At 36.0% G+C, this 21276-nt stretch overlaps 1 protein-coding gene across 3 annotated transcripts; it reads right to left on the reverse strand.

Annotated features, from left to right (window-relative positions):
- Window positions 1–1009: 1009 nt before the first annotated feature.
- Window positions 1010–16420, reverse strand: NOL6_1 (Nucleolar protein 6). Of its 3 annotated transcripts, XM_012944868.3 has the most exons (9): window positions 16193–16420; window positions 15987–16158; window positions 15740–15957; window positions 14175–14542; window positions 11598–11752; window positions 7414–8038; window positions 5570–5793; window positions 3853–4086; window positions 1010–1699 (listed from the first exon to the last, which is right to left on the reverse strand). In XM_012944868.3, the coding sequence occupies exons 1-9, from the start codon at window positions 16225–16227 to the stop codon at window positions 1292–1294; spliced, it is 2439 nt and encodes an 812-aa protein (XP_012800322.1). In that variant the 5' UTR covers window positions 16228–16420; the 3' UTR covers window positions 1010–1291. The 3 variants fall into 3 exon arrangements, with proteins under 3 accessions (XP_012800322.1, XP_051067000.1, XP_051067001.1); XM_051216410.1 differs by having other exon boundaries at window positions 1244–1699; window positions 15740–16158; XM_051216409.1 differs by lacking the exon at window positions 11598–11752 and having other exon boundaries at window positions 1010–8038.
- Between the last annotated feature and the right edge of the window lie 4856 nt (window positions 16421–21276).

Genomic DNA, 21276 nt, shown 5'->3' on the forward strand with positions numbered 1-21276 from the left:
ATCAAGAAATTACAACTTACACAACTCTTGTTTTCATGTAATGTATTTCACAATAAACTCCTGAGCAGTATATCCAGTTTTTGACAAGCATACAGGCGATAACAGTTCAATAATTTGATTCTTTATTAAATGAGTGTGAAGTCATTAACTTCTCGTCTGAGCTATATTGGTAGATGCAGACTAATTGGTTGGGGTCTGCATGACTATCGCAACCAATGGTTGGAGATTCTGGGTGACATGGCTCAGAATCGATCACAATGACATAGGTGTATACACTCTTTGTATTCCCTTAAACCGTGAGATTACAATTACAATATACCTTTCTTTCTAATTCTTTCTTCCTGTACTAAACACTTATACACAATCTTTCTTACATATAATACTACCGTTACATTAACTACTTTTCTGAATTTGATGATCATCTTGTTGTGCTAATGAGGTATAGCAACTTGGACTGATGCATATAGGTGCCTAGTAATACGTTGTAGCTGACTGATTGACTGACTGACAAATCCAGTTTTAAAAACGTAATAATTAGACATGTGTTACAAGTGTACGGATGGGATTTCGATTACTCAAGTATAACATAAGTGTACACAAGTAACAACAGACGAATTCAGATAAAAGTCAAATCAATACTAACAGGCTATTAATGAGAATCGACTACAAAACGCTATTCTTCTTTCATAACAAGTCCTCAAAAATGAGGAAAATGATGTGAAGTAAAACTTGGAGCTAATCTCAATGGCACTGACCAACACATAAACAATTTAACAATCAGCTACACAACTTTGGTCGATCAACCACAATCGATCATACACAGTCTATTATCAATATTATAAGTGACTAGTCAAAGTAATATGTTACTAGTTACTTAGCAAATTTTACTGGTCAGTCATATTTAATGATTATTAATTAAGTTAAGAGAAAAAAATCTCAGTGGTCTAAGAAATCGATTTTGAAAAGGAACACACCCAATGTTTGAAGCAGTTCTCTTTGTTAACAACACTTGAGTAGCCAAGGGGTCAGTAACTCTTACAGCACAACAGATGTAACTCATAGCCTAATTAGATGAAGCTGTATGTGATAACAGAACCGGATTGACTACAGATCATCTTGACGAAGCAAACGTGGAAAGAATTCAAAGTTTGGAAAGATGACAGAATTGAATGGTTGAACCGATCAATAGCAACTCAATAACACCAGAGTTAGACAAATACTCATATGCACAAATAGAATTTAACGTCAATTAATTATTTATTTACATGTAATAATCGGTACATCACTTTAATTATTCTTTTAGTTTTTTTTTCTTTTTGTTCTTCATACACTTAGTTGTGTTCTCCTCAGATATGTTGTGTTTTCGTTTTTTGCTGATGTTAATACCGTTTGTCAAATTATTATAATTAATAGGCAAGTCAATAAATTTCTTGGCCCATACAGACAATAAATTTACCAATGAACAATCATTATATACAAGAGGTAGATCAGATGGTTTACTACAAACTAAATCAGTAAGTTGACCGCCGTTTGCATGTTGAGTTAAACCATCCAACAAATCGGAATTGAATATTGATTGGACTAATGTAACTCGATCTTTTGAATTGATTGTTTGGATGAAATGTGGACGCCATCGTAGAGCTATCCAATTTCCGCCATGACGATCCCAACGGATTTCAAAAAACCTGCCTAGACGTAACTTGACGAGGCAAACAAATAGTATAAAACATGATCGAAAATATTGGACATTCAGCGTCAAAATAATTGTATTTTCTTAAAATATCGAATTATGTTGAAAGATAAAATACTTTGTAAGTTCGTTTTACTAGCAAATAATCATACACAACAGTTTAAGGTACTAGAACCCAAATAGGAATATAAATCGAAGGAGTTGCTGAACTGATTAGGTTTTTACTATCCTGCTGTTAATATTAAGGAAAGAAAAGGATCAGTTTCTTTTGGCATATGTGGATACTGAGCGGACTGTGATATCATGGGCAAGAGCTAAGTCTAATAGTTACGTTTCAATTCATTGGAAAGCTTATTCTTCCAGTTAGTAATTGTTTTTGATATTGTTTCATTCGGGGGTTTCAATCAGTAACATGGTCTCATAAGCAGTCATTACTTGACCACTTTAAATAAATGTTTTATTTACCAATCTGCAATCCGCTCACTCAATGTAACAAATTAAAACCCGATCATAAAATTATAAAATCCTCCTTGATAACAGATTGCTTCAACATTACTTCGTAGACATAATTTATTAATATATTAAGATTGTGGCTAACGATGGAAATCAGAATTCCCTTCCCATTCCATACGGGATGTACCTGCACCTTGATATTGACGATATTCACGCTAAAGGCTCGAACTCAGTACCCACCACTTTAAACATTTAAGTTACCACTAAGATTTTCAGTCCAAGTAGCTAGTAACTTATTCGCTTAGTATGAAGTTATTTGTGAGGGCTTGTAATTCCCCAGTACTTATTGCTTCAGTGTTAACACAAACCTTAAGATACAGCTACATCCAAATGACGATTCTTGGATAAGAGGAAACCCATGTTCTGGATTCCACTGCTAGCCACAATCCAAATATACTAAAAGGTGATTAATTTCTTAAGTGAAAGTGATTACATTATTAAGTGCATGAATTGTAGTGTTGTAAATCTGTTACTACAAACTAATTGTGTAACGTTAAATCTGAATTTTTCTGTACAGTAGTTTTGCAATTTAACAGAGATGAATATCAATGAAAATAACGCTAATTTCTAACCAGGATTATAGGTAAACAAGTGACCACTTCTAATCGATAAGCTATATTATTTTACCTCTAGGCTTACAGAAAGACGATGGCGTATCCAATTCAAATGTCAAGCTTTTTGAACACTACTGGATGAAAACCAGTCAGAAGAACAAAACATTAAAAAGCAAATACACAAAGATCAAACCTGGATTGTCCGTCACTAATTACCGATTTCTATATATTGTGAACCATAACTATTAAACATGCAGTTCCCTTATATAAAATAGATGAACTCTTAGTAACTTTATGCATGAATGCTGTTTGTAAGAATATCTCAAAAGACTTTCCTAAATAACGGAAAATCGTATGATAAAGTATACGACAGGTGTGTGTGAACACCGCGCAACTTAATTAGTTCAGTTTTGGAAGTTTCGAACTTACATTTAATGATGCATCAACCTCAAAAAATCTACATCATGAATTTTAACATACACATGAGAAATAATGTGAAACTGTAGATAATCAGACTCAAGTGATAATCAGTTGACACGATCAAATATTACGGTTAGTACAAATGTTGTTGCCTAAATTCCTATTGACTGAAAAATCTAATAATGATGGCAAAGATTTTCAGCAAATTCATAGAACAAATTAGAATAAGCCCGATTTTTGGTCCTTAGACGTTGAGAACAGTTCGCTCAACCCAGTGGTTAGAATCCTAGACCACAATAAACTAACAGCATACGCAAAGCGACATAGCTACACTTCGTGTGCCACTGCTACCACAAAACTGTAGACTTACTCCATCCAGATTCCAAATCTTTACTAAAGTGTCCTTAGATTATGTATAAATCCATGTTTCAGAGAAAAAGACTGACAATTAGGAAACTCCGACACTTCAAAACAAAGAACATTCATCAACCGGGTTTTCGCTTGTTATCGAACTTAAGACCTAATGGATTACTGACGATGAGATGTTTAACGCTTTTAACAAATAATTCACTGCTAATAACTGAGCATTTTTAAACTTTACTAGTTTGAAATGACAGAATTTAGACAACGTTAACTAAATAACAAGTCAAATCAAGTAGTAACATTATTGCTTACTCGCAATAATTTGACAAACCAATTCAGTGGATCATAACAGTATCTTTGTGGCCAATAACGGGCTCCAGGATCTGGGAATTCCATAGGTACGTCACTATCATTATTAGTTTCAGGAACAGCAAGCTGTGTTTTTTTCAACGCTCCATGTAACGATTCTGACTGACGAATATTTACAATATTTGCTTTGACATTGAGTACTATATCAGTTTTACTAAAGACCGGACGAAAAATGACCTGGATCAATAAGAAATTAAATTCAATCAATGATTTGAACTTGCAGTCATCTTGAAAGATGCCATACATTACAAGTTTGTGTTTGATTCCTTGGAGTGAATCCTGCATTATGGTTAAAACATGTTGTTTGGCAACTTTAACTTACTATTCAAGTCCTACTTTGTAGGACTTGCATCATAATACGGCGCCCAGATCAACTACCGGACGCATACTGTAAATATATATCCCTGAACATCTGAAACTACCGAATAACTACTAATGCACAACATAAGTCAATCACTCGTGCTTTATTGATTCACCTTTCTAGATCAGCTGGCGTTATGTAACATACCCCAGTGAACGTCGATTTACGGAAAACACTTTGCAATCTAGTTGTCCCAGTAAACACAGATAATTAGCACATACAGTGCGAGGCTTTTGTGTTGTTGGAGCTATACGAGGGCTGCCCATTTTGATCCCGAATTTCCATGAATGTGAATGTCTGATGTAGTATATATTTGCACTTCAAATGGATGCCCATTAATATTAAGGGTAATAAATTTTATTTCACCTGGGGTTGAGCTTCGACAGGATGCTAATAGGCTCGACGAATTTGTGTAGGATATGGAAAAAGGCTTTCTAGTACTTATGGACCGATTTAGTTTCCTCTTTTGACAAAATCCATCTTTTTAGCCAACAGATTTACATTTTCCGCAACGATGTTGTTTAAACGGACAGGCTCGTACATAATGCCTTGAACCACAGTGCCAGCAGGGAGCAGGACGATTAGTCTTTGTCCGTTGGACTGAGCTCACGTGAGATGGGATAGAAATAGCAGGGGCAGATTTGACTGTATTGGATAATTGTTGAATTACATGAATTTCCGAGCGATCGGAACCACCACACTGAACCATTGTAGTGTCGCGTTGCAGATTAATTAAACGTTGATATTGATTTGTAATATCAGTAAGAGTTAGTTTGGGGTGTTGATCTAATCGGCACAGTAACCGTGTTCTAATATCACTGAAGTTTTAAGATTGGAGACTACAGATGAGGATGAGGGCTTTAAACTGGTCTTCAGTCAGTAACTTCAGTCCGAAGCGTTCACACTCGCGGTTGACGATGCCCATATGCGTAAGAAAATCAGCTTCTCCATTCATAACCAGCTCCAACCATAGATAACATGTGTTGGACAATGAGGAGTTACCTGCAAACTGTTGGCTTAATGACTGGACGGTATACGAGAATGAGTGGTCACGTAGGTTCAGAGGCGAAATCAAAATACAGTCATAAGTCGTTTACCAAATGATTTCTGGGGATCTAGCATCCCCAACAAATCTACAACCTGATAATTAATAATCAAAGTCCCAAATTACTGAGCACAGACCACCATTCGGTTGACTTATCGCTAATTTCGTCGAAATCGAAACTAACAAAGAACACTGGAATCATTCACCATGATCGTTATCAAAACATAAAATAATAATAATAGGTTACTACTTACCAGTAGATCATTAATCGGAGCATTACTAACAAGCATAGCTCTTAGTAAATCACGTGACTGACTCGCTAGCAATTTCAAATCACTTAGACCTCCTCGACTTGGTCCTACTTCAGTCCATTCTGTTCCAGTTGTGTCAAGTGGAGTACATATGATTAAAGCGGGTAAATTACATCGAGGTGTACGATTAAATAAATCCAGAGCTAGTTGACGTTTGTTGATATCCACTTGGGAGATAAAAGATTGAAAAAAAGAAACACACTAATTAAAGAAAAGTGAAAACGCAGTGAAAAACAACTTAAAAAACGGGGATAAAACAGGTGACAAAATTTTACATTATAAGAGTTATGCTACAATGAATCTGGCCATCACAATACGGTATCGATCCGAATTTACTAGTTTGTCAGAAGCATTGACTACTCAATACTAAACTACCAGTGCATGTAAGACATGAAGTGTGAGAAGTAGTAGATCTGAATAATATTAAAAGCTACATATTTTTAAGTGCTACAACTGATGCCCCCAAATGCCCTAGTATGGCCGCGAGTGGTGTGGGCCCGCCCTCCCTCTCAAAATGCTCTCACACGGCCACGCGTATACAGCCTCTGCCAGGGAAGTCCTACTCACTGCTTTTTCGTGGTGGGGGTGTTGTTCACGAAAATTAGAGGACGAAAAGCGAATGTCCGGCGCTTTAACCGGATCCCAAACCGATGGTGCACATGGGCTCCAGTATCCTGTGGGAACAAATGGCGTATGAACCAATCGTTGGTCACCGGCTATCATGGGACTGCATCTCCTCACGATGCTCCACTGCCTTGTGGTTCAGACCTTTAGGTTCAAGGCTCGGGGTGTGGCCTCCTAAGTAAACCACCTGCTTCGGTTTGGGCACCCGGGAAGTATCCCATCCCTCACACAAATCGAATGATTTATGTGGCGCATATCTATTTGGTACCTCCTTGTACCAATGTATGTGTGTTTAAATAAATAAATATCTTTATGTGCTATAACTGATAAATTTCCTTTAAAAAAGTAAAGAAACAACTTATTGAGTTATTAAATAAAATAAAGAGTTCTCAACGAAAAGGATTTAATTTTCGACGATATCACTTACTATAGGCCCACACACTAATTTGGAGTTACTTTCTAAATAGAGTGGTCCATAATAAAAATAGAGAATTTTTGAGTTGCTAGCAAAAGTACTAAAAGTTAGTCAGAATTTAAAGTTAGGTAGTACCCAAATGGTAGTCAAAATGAAATAAAATATGAAAGATTAAGAAATGGTATCATCGAAAAGGAACTTCTCGCTGAAACATCTTATTCGAAGACATAATTTACAGTTTTAACTTGGCGTCTACTTTATGACTGATTAAATAACAAAAAAGACGAATTATAGTAATTTTGGAGATAAGTGGCTTAGAATGAGACCTATCTGATGTCGAAAAACATAAACAATTGGATTAAAGTGCAAAGGCTCAATATGAAACACTATAGTCAATTCCCAGACATCCGAAGACTACAACAGTACAAACTGATAATGTTTGAATTGGGATCGATTTATGTGGTCGTGACTTAGATTATGAATCTAAACATATTGCTACATACCACCGTTTGGACAGCAGAATTTTGTTATGAACCTTGATAAAACCTTGTGGATATCATCCATTAGATAATGTAATACAGTTGATTTTGTAAAAACAGTAAACAAATTATTCTTTTTGTAAGACAGGAGAACTGTTTGTAATATCAAACAGTACATACATTTTTAACTATGGGAAGCTGACTACCTTTATGCTAAAACTCCGAAGATTAAGAAGGAAAAGCATGAAAAAAATGTAGTGAAAACCAACCAGAAAATCCCTCATTTAAATCAACTAGAAGTGGAGCGTTTTCCCAATCATAAGTAGCCAATAAATCAAGAAATCGTAGGAATGCAGCAACAGGTGATCCGATCGAAGTAAGATTAGCTTCCTTCGACTCGGAATCAACAGAATCGCATAGCTTAGAAGCATAAAGAACTAATAATTCAACAGCCACTTCAGTCATACGTCCATCATTGGTACTTGTATTAAAATCTTTTAACCACCAAGTAGATAGTGCAGACGAACATTGTTCAGATTGTGGAAAAAAATCTGATGAATTATGTAGACCATCTAGTTCCGCTTCATATGGACATAGAATCACTGGATACCCTTGAGCTGATAACCAACGTTTAGCTAATCGACATGCCATAGGAAACACATGTGCATAAGTACGTGAAACACCACTAAGTGTACCAGCTAATGTTGGTAAACTTTGATTCAGACGAATCCAACAAGCAGCTTCGGAATTTATTTCAATAGATAATGAACTACCATCACCAGTCTCCGAAAGTGTTTTATTTTTATTATATGTTTTGATTTCAGAATTACTTAATTTCTGAATTAAATTAAGTTCTTTTGATTGTGAAATTACGATTCGGAATACTAGTCCTTGCTAAAAATAAACAAATAGAAAATTTTATTTGTCATGAAATTGTTACGAAGTCTATGCTACGTTTAAAGAGTAATCTAAAGCGATAAATATTTATATATGTGGAAAATTATGTACGCATCAAATAAAAACCAGGTATACAAAATACTTTCTGTTGAATCTAGTAAACATGAAGCTATAGTTACTTTGAAAGTAGTTTTCATTATAGAACAAGCAGAGAGTAAATGAAAAGATGACACAGCTGAAAAATAAATCTGTATGGAGATTTGTAGCGCAGGTATATGATTTTGGTGGAGTTTTCTTCCCTGAGCAGGATGGTTTTGTCATGGAGCTTTCATTGTTATGCTGAACGACATCAACACCTACAATCTGATTAACGTCTTTGATAATGGAACAGGAGTCAAACAACAAAATACCATTCTTGAATGTATTAATTACCAGAACCGACACAGGAAAACTGGAGACTCAAGTATATTGGAAGCCAACACACACAGATCAAATTCTCAATTACAGTAGCAATAACCCAAGAGATCACAAAATCAACTGAGTACAAACTTTGTTAAAGAGGGTGAGAACACACTGCAACACACTTGCAGCGCGGAAAAATGAAGAAATATATCTAAAGACTGACTTTCAAAAGGACGGTTACCCAATCAACTTCATCAAAAAAATGCTGACCAAACGCATCAGCAGAAATAAAACTAAGTAGAGAAACTAACAAACAGATCATCCTATCATATGTAAAAGGCATATCAGAAATTACAACGAGATTGTTAAAGCCTCTTGAGATAGGTGTATCACACAAACCAACGAAATCACTCCAATCGATCCTACGCAAACCAAAGAACGAAATGACAAAAGAAGAAAGACCTAACATCCTCTACAAAATAAATTGTTCGAACTGCGTAAAACACTACATCGGATAAAGTGAACTGGGAAAATGTTGAGATCTTGGATAGAATCAACTCTAAAAACACCAGGGAATTTTTAGAAGCTTGGCACTCAGTTCAACCAGCCATCAATAAGCACATTAAAATCTATCCAATTTATCAACCAATCAGAAAAATTATGAAGAATCAAATCAACGGGAGATACAATCAAAATAAAAAAGTAAACAATGGCAGGTTAATGGTCAACAATAACCAGTCAAGACCGAAGTCTACAGGACAAGCTGTGAGCCATATGTAGAGAAACTCGTGCACTTCACTTCAACCCAAAGTTTGTGCTGATGATGTCGTTCAGAATAACAATGAAAGCTCCATGACCAAACCATCCAGCTCAGAGAACAAAACCAGTGTAGTATTCTTTTAATGAAATGGAAACAACCCAATCGAATCTCTCTTTATTTACTGCTGTTTATGGGTTGTCACATAGTATTATATGACTGTTACACAGAAATTGTGACTTATAGCAGTGTTAGTATGACAGAGCTTCAAGTTATCGATGGTGCTTACCACCACATTTAATTACGCGTATGATGCTTAGGAAATTGCAGAAATCAATTGGACTCTATCACTAAAATAATGAGTAAAGAATGAGTACCTAGTTTATTTTGCATTACAGAGACCGTTGGTTATGAAGTGTTGCCGAGATTACCTTTTTACATAGAAGGATCATGTGGTAAAACTCTTTTAGCCCCGATAAAAATATTTTTCATGGGATGGACTCACTGATTAATGAATTTCATTTCTTGCCGATCCATTAATTAGTACTTACTGAGCTGATTATGTTCTATATTGTTCAGTTAAGTAACTAAAAACTTTTTGCAGTGGTCACTACTAATTATGGCTTCGTTTTCCATACTATATCCGAATAGATTTATACATCATTTTGAACTTGCGTCTCAACTTCATGAAGATCTTTTTTTCTAACCACATTATTATTTGTAATTTCAAGATGTTTCCAACTGATAAGAATACTTGAAATAATGACGCGGCTTACATAAATAAGTGTAATTACAATCGTTGAATAGACAGGGAATAGATTTATGATCAATGATCAACTTCTACCTAATTGATATTTTGTTAAATTTATAAAAGTTTGTTGTTTTAATCCAACTCTAAGATATTTCCACTAGATTGAATTGCTGAAAAATGATGACTATTACGAAATGGTCGAACAATTCACAACAAACTAAACTAAACCTACTTTGGAATCATATCACTGACCATATATTATCATTAACTAACAATAATTCCGACATTACAAAAACTTTTGGAGAAAACAATTGACAAATATAAATAGATCAAGTACAATGACAGATATAATCCATGTTTGATAGAGAAAAGGTATGCATCCATTTAAGTTGGAAAGCAAGTAATAATAATAATAACAATAATAATAATAATAATAATAATAATAATAATAATAATAATGGAAAAATACTATAAAATTCTGATTTCATTATTAATTAACGCGTGACCCTGTATAAACACATCACTGACTTATAAAAGGAACATTTGAAGTACATGATAATAGCCAAAATGTCGCCCAAAGTAATTAATTTATGCAATTAAAAATAACATTTTGATTGCCAATGATCAATAAGTGAATGATGACTTTCACTAAAGTCATAATTCTCTTAAGTTACTTGATGTGTCATCACCAATTGCAGAATCTTGGATAATTGAACAGAGATGACTATTGCAAACGAAAATTAAAATTTTAATCCCATCTTCACTAACCTAGATGAGCAAGACTAAGTTCTCAAACTGTTGATAAGATAGAATCCTAACTATTGAACGATCTGATCGGGGTCAGATTGAAATACGTTGATTAGTTCATTTTCAACTAATCAGTGCCATATTTGGTGCCTTCTTGTACCAATATTTATGTGTTCAAATAAATAAATAAAATAATCAGTGCTAATAGACGTATCGAGAATATAATGGAAGATTCTTATGGAAATCCTATGCGAAATCTAAGATTGCTATTACTGTCTTTGTTGTTCTGGTTACTGGGGTATGTACTCAATTATTATTCTGATACGAATAAATTCGAGTGAAGCATAGCATCTAACGATTACAAGACAGCAAAGTAACATAGCAAAACCATCTATGATATTTTATGCTTTATCGGAGACTGAGACTTGTCGAAAACCATGCAGCAGATCAGTGATAATGTCTGAATAGATTGTACGACATAGCGACTTTTTTTCAGACTTGATAAGAGCATGGCTTATATTGAAGTCTACAAACAGCTGACTAACTTGCACATGTAAACACATATACAAGAGGAAAAGATTCAAGTCCTCTTGGTTAACATGGTCAGCTTTACCACAGTGAATGGTAATCCTGTCAAAATATAAATTTACTTAAATAATTGTTTAAATTTTATACATGATCCAATAGAATTCAGCTCGTACAAAGCACAGTGTAACCACGTTTTTTACTGTGAGTGGTGAGTATTTTATAAGCTGCAGAGATCATTGAGCTTGGTTTTCCATTTAACTTTTTGAGTCTTCCATTACTTCTCATCGGCATCATCATAGTAGAGACAAATTTGCTTAGATTGTTAACTTTATTCATTAGAAAACGTTCATACTACTCCACACTTTACTTACTAAAAATATATCCAGCATATTATCGACGGTAACATGAGATGGAATTCCTTTAGGTGATAGCAATTCATGCATACGAATCACTAGTAATCGTTTCATATGTCGGAATGCATCTAAGTCGTTTGGCCATCTCCCAGATTGTTCCAAGTGAATTATAACTTAAAAAGGCAAAAAATAAACCGTTATCGATCTAGAATTTCACTAAGCAGTAACAACCAATAATACAACTCAGTAAATGAGTTATAAATTGTGTTAATTACATAATGCCTGATAAACTAAAGTAGGGAGGGTTGAGTTCGAAATCAGTGAATGGTAATTCTTCCTCAACAGGAGTTTCTTGTGACTTTACGCCCGGCTAATTATCAAGTGATTTATTCGCCAATCGAAATACGACTTATTCAATCGTAGTATTGTACCAAACCAAAGACGTTCGACCGGTATGCGCAGCTTAACATCTTTATTGATCCTTTGTTTTCCTAGCCCTTCCAGGTCAGTCCGGAAGGTCAATAACCGCTTCCACTATGCGAATCATTTATTTCAAACATACTTGGTTTATATATCAGCCAAACGGACTGCATCACATCATAAAATAGGGAATAACATTTATAGAATATCAAGCCAAAAAGTGGCTATGAACATGGGAAACTGTAATCAATAAACCGAACATAACTTAAGAACAGTAAGTTGTACAATAATAATCTACAGGTCAAAATGAAGCTTATAATAAGGGGAATGTAGATATATATAATCTAGTCACTGAATAGGTATACAATAAGAATATATATAGAATATCAGTCCATTAATAGTTCTCAGAAGTTACCCGTAGTTTAATCTTCACTAAGATATAACAGAATTGATTTAATTAAATTCTATTGAAACTCTACAGACAATTAAATAAAACGCTTTCATAAAAAGCTCATAAAAACAAGAACAATCTGCAACTGATCCTGACACTTGAAATGCCGTGGTGGAAAAATAAGATTTGAGCGTGTTATGGGTGAAGTTATGTCCTAACTATGTCCATTCACAAAAATGGTAGGTAACAAAAATAATAATCCTTCGAGTACTTTAATTTGGTTGAATGTAAGTGGGAAATAGCTATTTTAACCTAAAAATAATATATGCAGCAAATCAAGTTGACAGCAAAGCTAGTTATTTACCGATAAACCCTCATCCCTATTTCAAAAAAGATCTCGAACGATTACTTACAGCCTGATTGTGTTTTTATAATATATATAAAATATTCAGTAACCTTGGTTTATCATTTATACGTTTAAGAATTATCATAATAATGCATTACAACCTGTTACTTCATCCGAATTTTTTTGATAGCCTAAGTGAACATTTATATGCTTTTCATAAACAAAAAAGGATATAATAAGTCTTTCCACGTCAATACCGAAAGTCGGTTGTTATAAAGGGGAAGAAATGAACCCGATTATAATGCTTGAAGTTTATTACTCTGTAAATATGAAATCCGCCCCCAAATGCCCTGGTACAGCTGAGGGTAGGGAGAGTCAACTCTCTCTCTCGAAATGCTCTCACACGTTCAATCACTGCCAGGGAAGTCCTACTCACTGCCTACTCGCGGAGGGGATGTTGTTTACGAAATTGAGAGGACAAACAGCGAATGTTCTGTGCTTTAACCAGGTTGGTGGATAAGGAGGATTCGCCTAGGAGAGTTGGAAAGCCCTCATTCCAAACCAATGGTGCACATGGGCTCCAGAATCCTGAAGGAACAAATGGCGTATGAACCAATCGTTGATCACCGGCTACCATGAGACTGCATCTCCTTACGTTGCTCTATTACCTTGTGGATTAGACCCTTAGGTCAAAGGCTCCGGGTGTGGCACCCTAAGAAAACCACCTGCTTCGACCTGGGCACCCGAGCAGTATCACAGCTCATACACAAATCAAGTGACCTGTGTGGCGCATATGTATTCGGTGCCCCTTTGTACCAATATTTGTGTCCAAATAAATAAAGAATATGAAGCCCGAATCCAATAATAATTTACACTTTAATGTTTACTCTGTTAAATATTCTGTATATAAGTATGTCATTTCATTGTATATATTCCTGACAAGTTAATCTCTCAATATTTGTTCATTGTGGGCTTGGGTCATTTATTCGGATTTGTAGATAATCATCACTTAGCCACAATAAAGTCAAGAGATTTGTAACTCGCAAGTTTTTATCCGTCAGAAGATTGATTAACTAGTCAACAGTCAGATATTGTAATACTCTGACCCCATGAGTTGCTATCATTATATAGAAAGAAACATTTAATATTACCATTTCCCCTTTATTATTCGACAGAATGTAAGATTTCAGTGGACCACTATGTGAATACCCGTAACTTAGTAATTTAGTGTTTTTAGTAGATAAGTGTTAAGACAGCATTTCTATTTCTAGCAGATATAACAACCGTATAAAAAGATATTTCAATTGGTATGTTCAGTGATTTATTATGTTCGTATGACTTGATCGGATATCTAGTGAATAAAAATTAAAATAAGCACAGGACTATGTAGTATTACACAAATTCCTGTTATAAAACTAAATGACGCGAAACTACTCACCATACAATGGGAACACAGGAAAACATGCTTTTCTCAATAACCATTTAACCGTTTGAAAATATGACTTTTTTATCCCGTGATGTGATTGGTTAGCCATAGGAAAAGACAATATAGGAGGGAAAACCGAAGTGTCACGAAAAGCTGACGATAAGGGTAAAATCCCCGTAATATTAAGGGGAAGTTTATCATTTAATCCACGTAGTAATGCTCGGAGTTTATCCATTGCTCTAATCAGACGAAGAGGTGAGGCAGCAACTAAGTTGACTTTTCGGTTGCGTCTATGCAAGCTTATAAATGGATCAAGACGATTAGGTAAAATGTGATACCACGGCTTTGATACGTTAACATTTGAAGATAAATGGAGTTTCCTAGAGCAAACATTTAGATACAATATATGAAACACAAAAAAAGAAGTTAAATAGATAAAGAATTTATTACATGTAGGTGACTGCTAAAATTTCTAACAATGACAACTATATAAAACAAATTCTAATAATTCAACGACTTGGTAGGTTAGCTTATCAGTTTTGTTTTTAACATTTAAATGTAGTTTCAAACACAAAATAACCCTCGTAGAAGCTTAGGTTGAGTAAGTGTAAAATTCCAATGCTTCAGTTCCATTGAAACACTATAACATGCTAACACCTTTACTTATTGTTGACTACTGCTTTCGCACTAACCACTGTCGCTTAGCCACTCGAAGTCGAGTACATGTCAATGTACCGTGTATGACTGAATATAGTTCTGTTACAACAGTGAAGTGTTTTATGTTACAGCTTTCTAAACACTTAAATGTTATTTAAGTAGAGTAAGATAAATCGCTCACTAGTGTTTAGGAAACGATAGCGTAACCAGGATTAACAATAAACGACTTAATACAAAAAGCTGCGTGACGTGTGCCAGCCATACTTTATGACTTTCGTAAGCAGACTGATAAGCGAACGAGATTATCGTAATCAGTGTTTGATACTTTGAGTTACATGGCTCAGAATTCACCCCAACAGACCACATGCATTCAATATCTTCCTTTATAGCACAGGTTTTAGAATTACTTCGTACTTTTTATTCGGGTACTTGGAAAGCCTAATGTTCCTTACCATCACTAGTAATATTACACTGAAATTCGTCCCGGTAATCTTATCTTGATGTATTGATATGGTGTAGCAACCCATGTACATAAACGCCAGTCTTTACGTTGTTCATGTCTGGTTGACCTAGTATCCCAATGGGATAAGAAACATTAAGGAAAACTCCGAATAGTTTAGGCCACGGTTGATTTCATTTAACAAATGAAAATGGATTATGGAAGGTGACAACTAGGTGTCAAAGGTTCCCACATATAAAAGCCTGGAAAGCCAGAACGGTTAGAATTAAAAATGGAAGACGACCAGGAAACAAGCATTTAATATTAAATCAATTCGGGAAAAGCTTGTTCCCATTCTCACCAAGTCTGTGGGACATATTGCGCAGCGAATCTCAAGAATTCTATGCGAACAACCTAACAGCTCTCAGACTAAGTTATTACGAGCCGGAAACTTTTAATCGGAAAACATCAAGAAACTTACTCTTCTAGAATAAAATTGACGATCTGCATGCAGACATTAGAATTACCATTCCATACAACACATTCACATAAATCACCATCAACACGTCGAAGTTCAGACTTTTTGCCCCAAAACTGGCGAAATTCATTACCAGCCGGAGTGTTACTTGGAGGACCTTTGGTGAGGATTGCATGAGTGAGCTGTCCAATATATTTGAGTCCTAGGCCATGGAGGTCTTTCTGAAATTACAAAAATGTTCGGAAATTACTTTGCCTTTTATGCAAACTCTGATGGGACAAACGAGCGATACACGATCTTTCAAAGCTTCAGTTAAAAGTTGGGATACGAGGTTTAGCGTATTTTCGCTTGCTTGGGATCCTAAATCATACCCCTGAACTTCCTTTTTGAGTTTTAACTCGATATAATCAATTTTTCGGAATCTGAAAAAGTAAGAACTGATAATAGGAAACGTACATCACCAAATGGTCATAAAAATAGACGCAATCCATGTTGCAAACCTGTACAACACAACTGTTGGATATATCACTATATCTAAATGTACGGACGTATAGTAATCAGACTCAAGCAGCAAAAGTTCAGTGTTGATAATATGTATATTGTGTATTGGCAAAACAAGAAAACAATTAAATCATGCGGATGGTGGTGTCCGAAGGTCACGCCGTTTTGAAACGCATAATTTTGAAAGCCAATAAAAATTGAGGAGTAATTTTCTCGCTGTATTAACAGGTTCAAAGAATTCTTCAGTACTATTTGTTTCAATCACTGTTGAACTTTAGAACATTTTGTGTATTAATCGCAACACTGAGATTCTTGGTGCCTTGTCTTAATCTCTGTGTATGTTTGACTTTTTCTATCATCCTACTGAATTTTAAGTCATACAATTCTGAATTTCCTAGAGTCGCACAACATATTGCCTACCATTGATGCTATCTTAAGAACTTTGTTGACTGGTGTTGCAAAAATGACCTGGGGATAAGCTTGACGTTTTCAGGTCATCTAGGTATATCTTAGTCATTAATTATGCTTGCGTTTTCATTTATTTATTCATTCAATTTCTCAGACCTTGAAATAACTTTTATAATGGGATTATCTGAAGGCATGTCTTTTGGCATGTTGTGGTTTTTCTTCCATCACAATTTACTGCCCAGCACTAGTAACGTCCGTACGATGATGGAGTGGAATTTTCGCCGAAGTAACATTTACATTTCTTATGTGGGTAACTAAAGCGATAGGTCGATAGACGTGCCCCTCACCACAGTTATAATGGTATAAAAGATAATGCCCCACCTCACTTGGGTCGATCGCCAGGTATAAAGTCCAAAACGAGAGTACACTTTGTTCTCACTCATTTCGTATTTGTTGTGAATCAACTTTGCTTTCCATGTATTCATTGCGTCGAAACCATGCTTGATCAACTGTTTCTTGAATTATTTCCGCCAAAGTTCAGAATTTTCCTTAAATCCGTTCTGTGGCACTCTTTATCTGTTCAATTATTACACTGGTGGTCATCTTGTTTATTTTGTCGACTTTTTCCCTATAAGTTTTCTTGAAATGGTTGGCTATTTTCACAAGTGGGGACAATAAAACTACTTCCTTCCTCTGGAGCGAGGAACGCAATATGATGAGTTCAAAAGTGGTCCCACAAGATACGCAACTGTTTAAATCCCAAAATACATTCGAAATCTGCATTTCACTGAATTCGCATATTTCGCCTTTCGACTAGAAAATTGCTGACCCAAGAGATAATTAGCATTCTAACGTTGGCCAGCAATATAGATGATGAGGGCTGTACTGGTGACATTAGCAGTGACAATGAAGGATTTGTCAGAGTAGTAAGTGCTGTTTTAAGACGAGCCAACCACTCGAGTGCGCAACATACAAAAGAGAAGTCTCTTTTGAAACTAATAAAGAGAGAAATACCACTGGATATTGGTGGCCACAATCCTAAAGTAGTACTTGAAGGCCAAGAAAACACCGTCATCATCCCCAGATGTACCAACTATGTATTCCTGTCTGAATGGAAATGGACACAAAGAAAAGTGAATAACCACAAACAGCGTCCATTTGGTTGATAAACCTTTGGCAGACTCAATCTGGGTCACTGAATACTGCGATAAAGCCCCAAAGTAAGATGAGGCTTAACCGAGCCGCGGTTGGAAAAAGATTGTTATAATCGAGCGTTACTCTGAGAAAGATATCCGGATCAAACGACGTTGTTCCAAGAAAGCCCCAGGTTTCAACACCTTACAGTAGAACTGTCTTAACGTTTGCATTGGAAATTTCAACTTTGAAGTTGGCTGGTGGTCCGTTTGAGTTCCATGTGTTCCTCAATTGTAGAAGTGCTGCTGTTGCTTTGCCAATCCGTGCCCTTACATCTAAATCAGATTCTGCTTCTTTATCGAGTATTGTGCCCAGGTACGTGAAAGATTCCACATCTTCCATTGTATCTCCTTTTGATGTGATTGAGTTGGTGTTCTCCGTGTTTTTTTAGAATCTTGCTATTTCCCTTGTGCATGTTAAGGCCTACTGATGCAGAGGCTTCTGCCACACTGGCTGTCCTAGCCGGTGTTTATGGGATAGAGGTTTGAATCATCTAGCTGCATGCAAGCTGTCTATTGTAGACCAGGTTTACCCTGGAGTACAGGGGTCTTCACAAAACAGTCAAGCACGAGATGCCTTGCCTGACACCGGTCCTTGTTTGAACAATATCTGTAGGTTTCCCTTCATGCTTGAATTTGCTGTACGGTTCTCCTTATAAGATTCGTATGATGTCAACAGTCTTCTCAGGTACTCCGTAGCGTTAAAGAAGGTTCCACAATGTCTGTGCTCGACTGATCCTTCCGGAATCTGACCAGTTAATCTCGAAGTTGGGCGTCCACTAAATCTTCCAGTTGGTACAACAACACTCTGTCAAAAGCTTACTTGCATTGATAGTATTATGATGTTTCTGTAGTTCTCAGTTTCTGTGATCCCCTTTCACTGGTATGTCCAATAGGTATCCCTTTTATCAATCCGCCGGCGCTTGTTCTTCTCCCCAGGTCTTTCTGAATAGAATTCAGAACGACTTCGAGTTTACCTTTATGACTGATTTCAGTGATATTTACGGCGAGTTGTCTGTCCTTGTTGTTTTCCCGTCCTTGATTTGTCTGATGAGCATGTTGATTTCATCAATTGTTCACCAAGCAACATCCGAGTTAGCATGCTATAGGTTGTCTTAGTAGAATGGCTAACCCAGCATAAAATTGGAAACATGAGTCTGAATGGTGAGCTGGTTACTCTCTTCCGAAAGTGTTCTATCTGGTTTGCGTTGGGTTAAATGTTATATAAAAAAGACAATCGACTGTAGGTTTCTACTCATTTGTTGCTGCTGTATTGCTCTAACGGCAATATCAGATGCGTGTTTTAGGTATTAAAAGTTCATAGTTGAATCAATGCAAGAGTAATGCCTGAATGCTTAAGAGATTTTCAGAATTTCCAAACGAGTGAATGGCATCGAGGAATAAACTTAGTTTACGTCAGTGACTGCATAGACAATCAAATGAAGACCACAGTATAAAGCGATCATTAATAATTGATTCTCAAGTAATAATATGCTACATGAGTTATATCAGTTTGCAGGCAAGATAAACGTATTACAAATTCTATTGGCTTTCATTTAATGAGTTAATATATTATGTTGATATGCTTTAAAACACAGTTTCCACAGAAACAGAGGATAAATATTCACAAACTAAAATAATAATTTTCAACATAAGAGCTGGTGCACTTTACGAAAGTCACGTTGAAACAAGCAATTTGTTGTCGAGGACTAGCGCAAGTAAAGTCCAGAGCTGTTCATAACAAGAGTTTAGGTGGTAAGTGCATAACTAGTCAGTCAGAAATGTTAAACTTGACGTGCGGTATTGTGCTTCTTGGTAGTGTTTCAAGATAAATATTGAAGGCATTGATGATGATGAATAAAGAAGTTACGTGTTCGATACCTGTCTTCTGTAGTTTACCGTGAGGATGCTAAAAAATGAGAGAGAAAAAGAAAAAAGCTATAAGTAGAACAGACAATGTTCATGACTAGCAAAGTTCAGTCATCTGTGACGGAATAATTCAGGGATGACCACTTGGACTTATCCTTTTCTATTAAGTCGATTTCTGAGCAAATATATTTCAACATGTTAACGAAAACAAACCAGGGTATGGTGTCGAGTGAACAAAGGTCTGTATCAACGATGGTAATTCAAAAGTGCTGAAAGTTTAGTATTACTTATATTTTATAAATTTACGAAAACATAGAGTTCGAATATTAACTGTTTTTTCGTGAAATTTGTTATAGCTCGTCTTCATTGTTATCATTTTTGTAGAACCAAGAGTGGACTCCCATTTAGCATAATTGTCCAGGTTTACTTGCAATATGATTTCTTTGTAGGAAGTGAAACCAAGTCAAAGTTACAGACATGAATCAAATAGTGTTCGGCGTAACAAATTAGTGCTAACTTCATTGGCTAGTTACATCGCTAGACCATAAGTGGCCATGATTTAACCGAATGTCCTGCCCTACTGACAAGAGTGGATTGAAGTTATCTACCCAACATAATGTTTGCTGGTCAATAACGGCGTCCTCCTCCCCTTTATTTTGTGTAGCATGGAGTTGAGTCGCGGTTGACTATGAACACCACTACAAGAAGACTACGTACCAGTTAACCGATAAAATCCCCTGTAAACCAAACATCAGGAGGCAGTTGATGGCTGTAGTCAAGATGTATTGGCTGGCGATCTCGTGGTATAGAAAGGATACTGAGATCGTACCAAAGGAGTACAAGCGTGTTTACCGAGCGTAACCGAATCCGTGCAAGGCCACAATCAATGCAATAGTGATTATATGGCTGTCTTTAGCACAGTTAAACAAACGAGAACAGTAAAACAATCACTGGTACGGTTGGTTACAATAATAATTGTTTCAACTAAATCAATCGCGTTCTCTTGGTAAAAGTAGGTTACTACATATGTTTGGCCTTCGTATGTCTGTACTGTGTATGGAAATTGCTTTGATCTAAGCCCTATGTCGCACACCTTGTGGAAATACACAGTCTCTATTAGTTACAGGTTACAATCTAATCAAGCAGCTAAAATGGGAATAAAAAGACGACAAATGTTAACAAGTTCCAAAATTCGTCATAAGTTTCTAAATGAGTTAGGTAATAAATAATTGGTAGTTACTTGAATAACATCGAGGATTGGTTTGATACATTTCACGCCGACCAAATGACCTAAAACGACAAGTGAGTGTTCCTAAAAATCACATTTATCAGGAATTACTGATTCATTCTTTCAAAGAGTGGGAGGGTGCCAAAGTTTTTCATTCTAATCAATTCACTCATGTAAAGAGCAATGCTTAAAAGGTCCAGATGTCTGAGACGTGCGAAAGCTGGAAGTTCCTCATTTTCAGTGCAGTGTCTCAATCCGTTTCAAATCTGTAGCGTGGAGTCGAGTCGTGATTGACTATGTACACCGCTACCAAGAAACACGTGCCAAATAGATCAGAAGGA

This window comes from Schistosoma haematobium, chromosome 4 (genome assembly GCF_000699445.3).
Source record: "Schistosoma haematobium chromosome 4, whole genome shotgun sequence".
In the NCBI taxonomy this organism is placed as follows: domain Eukaryota; kingdom Metazoa; phylum Platyhelminthes; class Trematoda; order Strigeidida; family Schistosomatidae; genus Schistosoma; species Schistosoma haematobium.

Coding starts and splice junctions, on each gene's coding strand:
- NOL6_1 (XM_012944868.3), bottom strand. CDS start 16,227: ATGGATTGCGTCTATTTTTATGACCATTTGGTGAT. Junction 16,159..16,192: donor TTTTATGACCATTTGGTGAT/GTACGTTTCCTA, acceptor TTACTTTTTCAG/ATTCCGAAAAATTGATTATA. Junction 5,794..7,413: donor TTTAAATGAGGGATTTTCTG/GTTGGTTTTCAC, acceptor TTATCTCCCAAG/TGGATATCAACAAACGTCAA.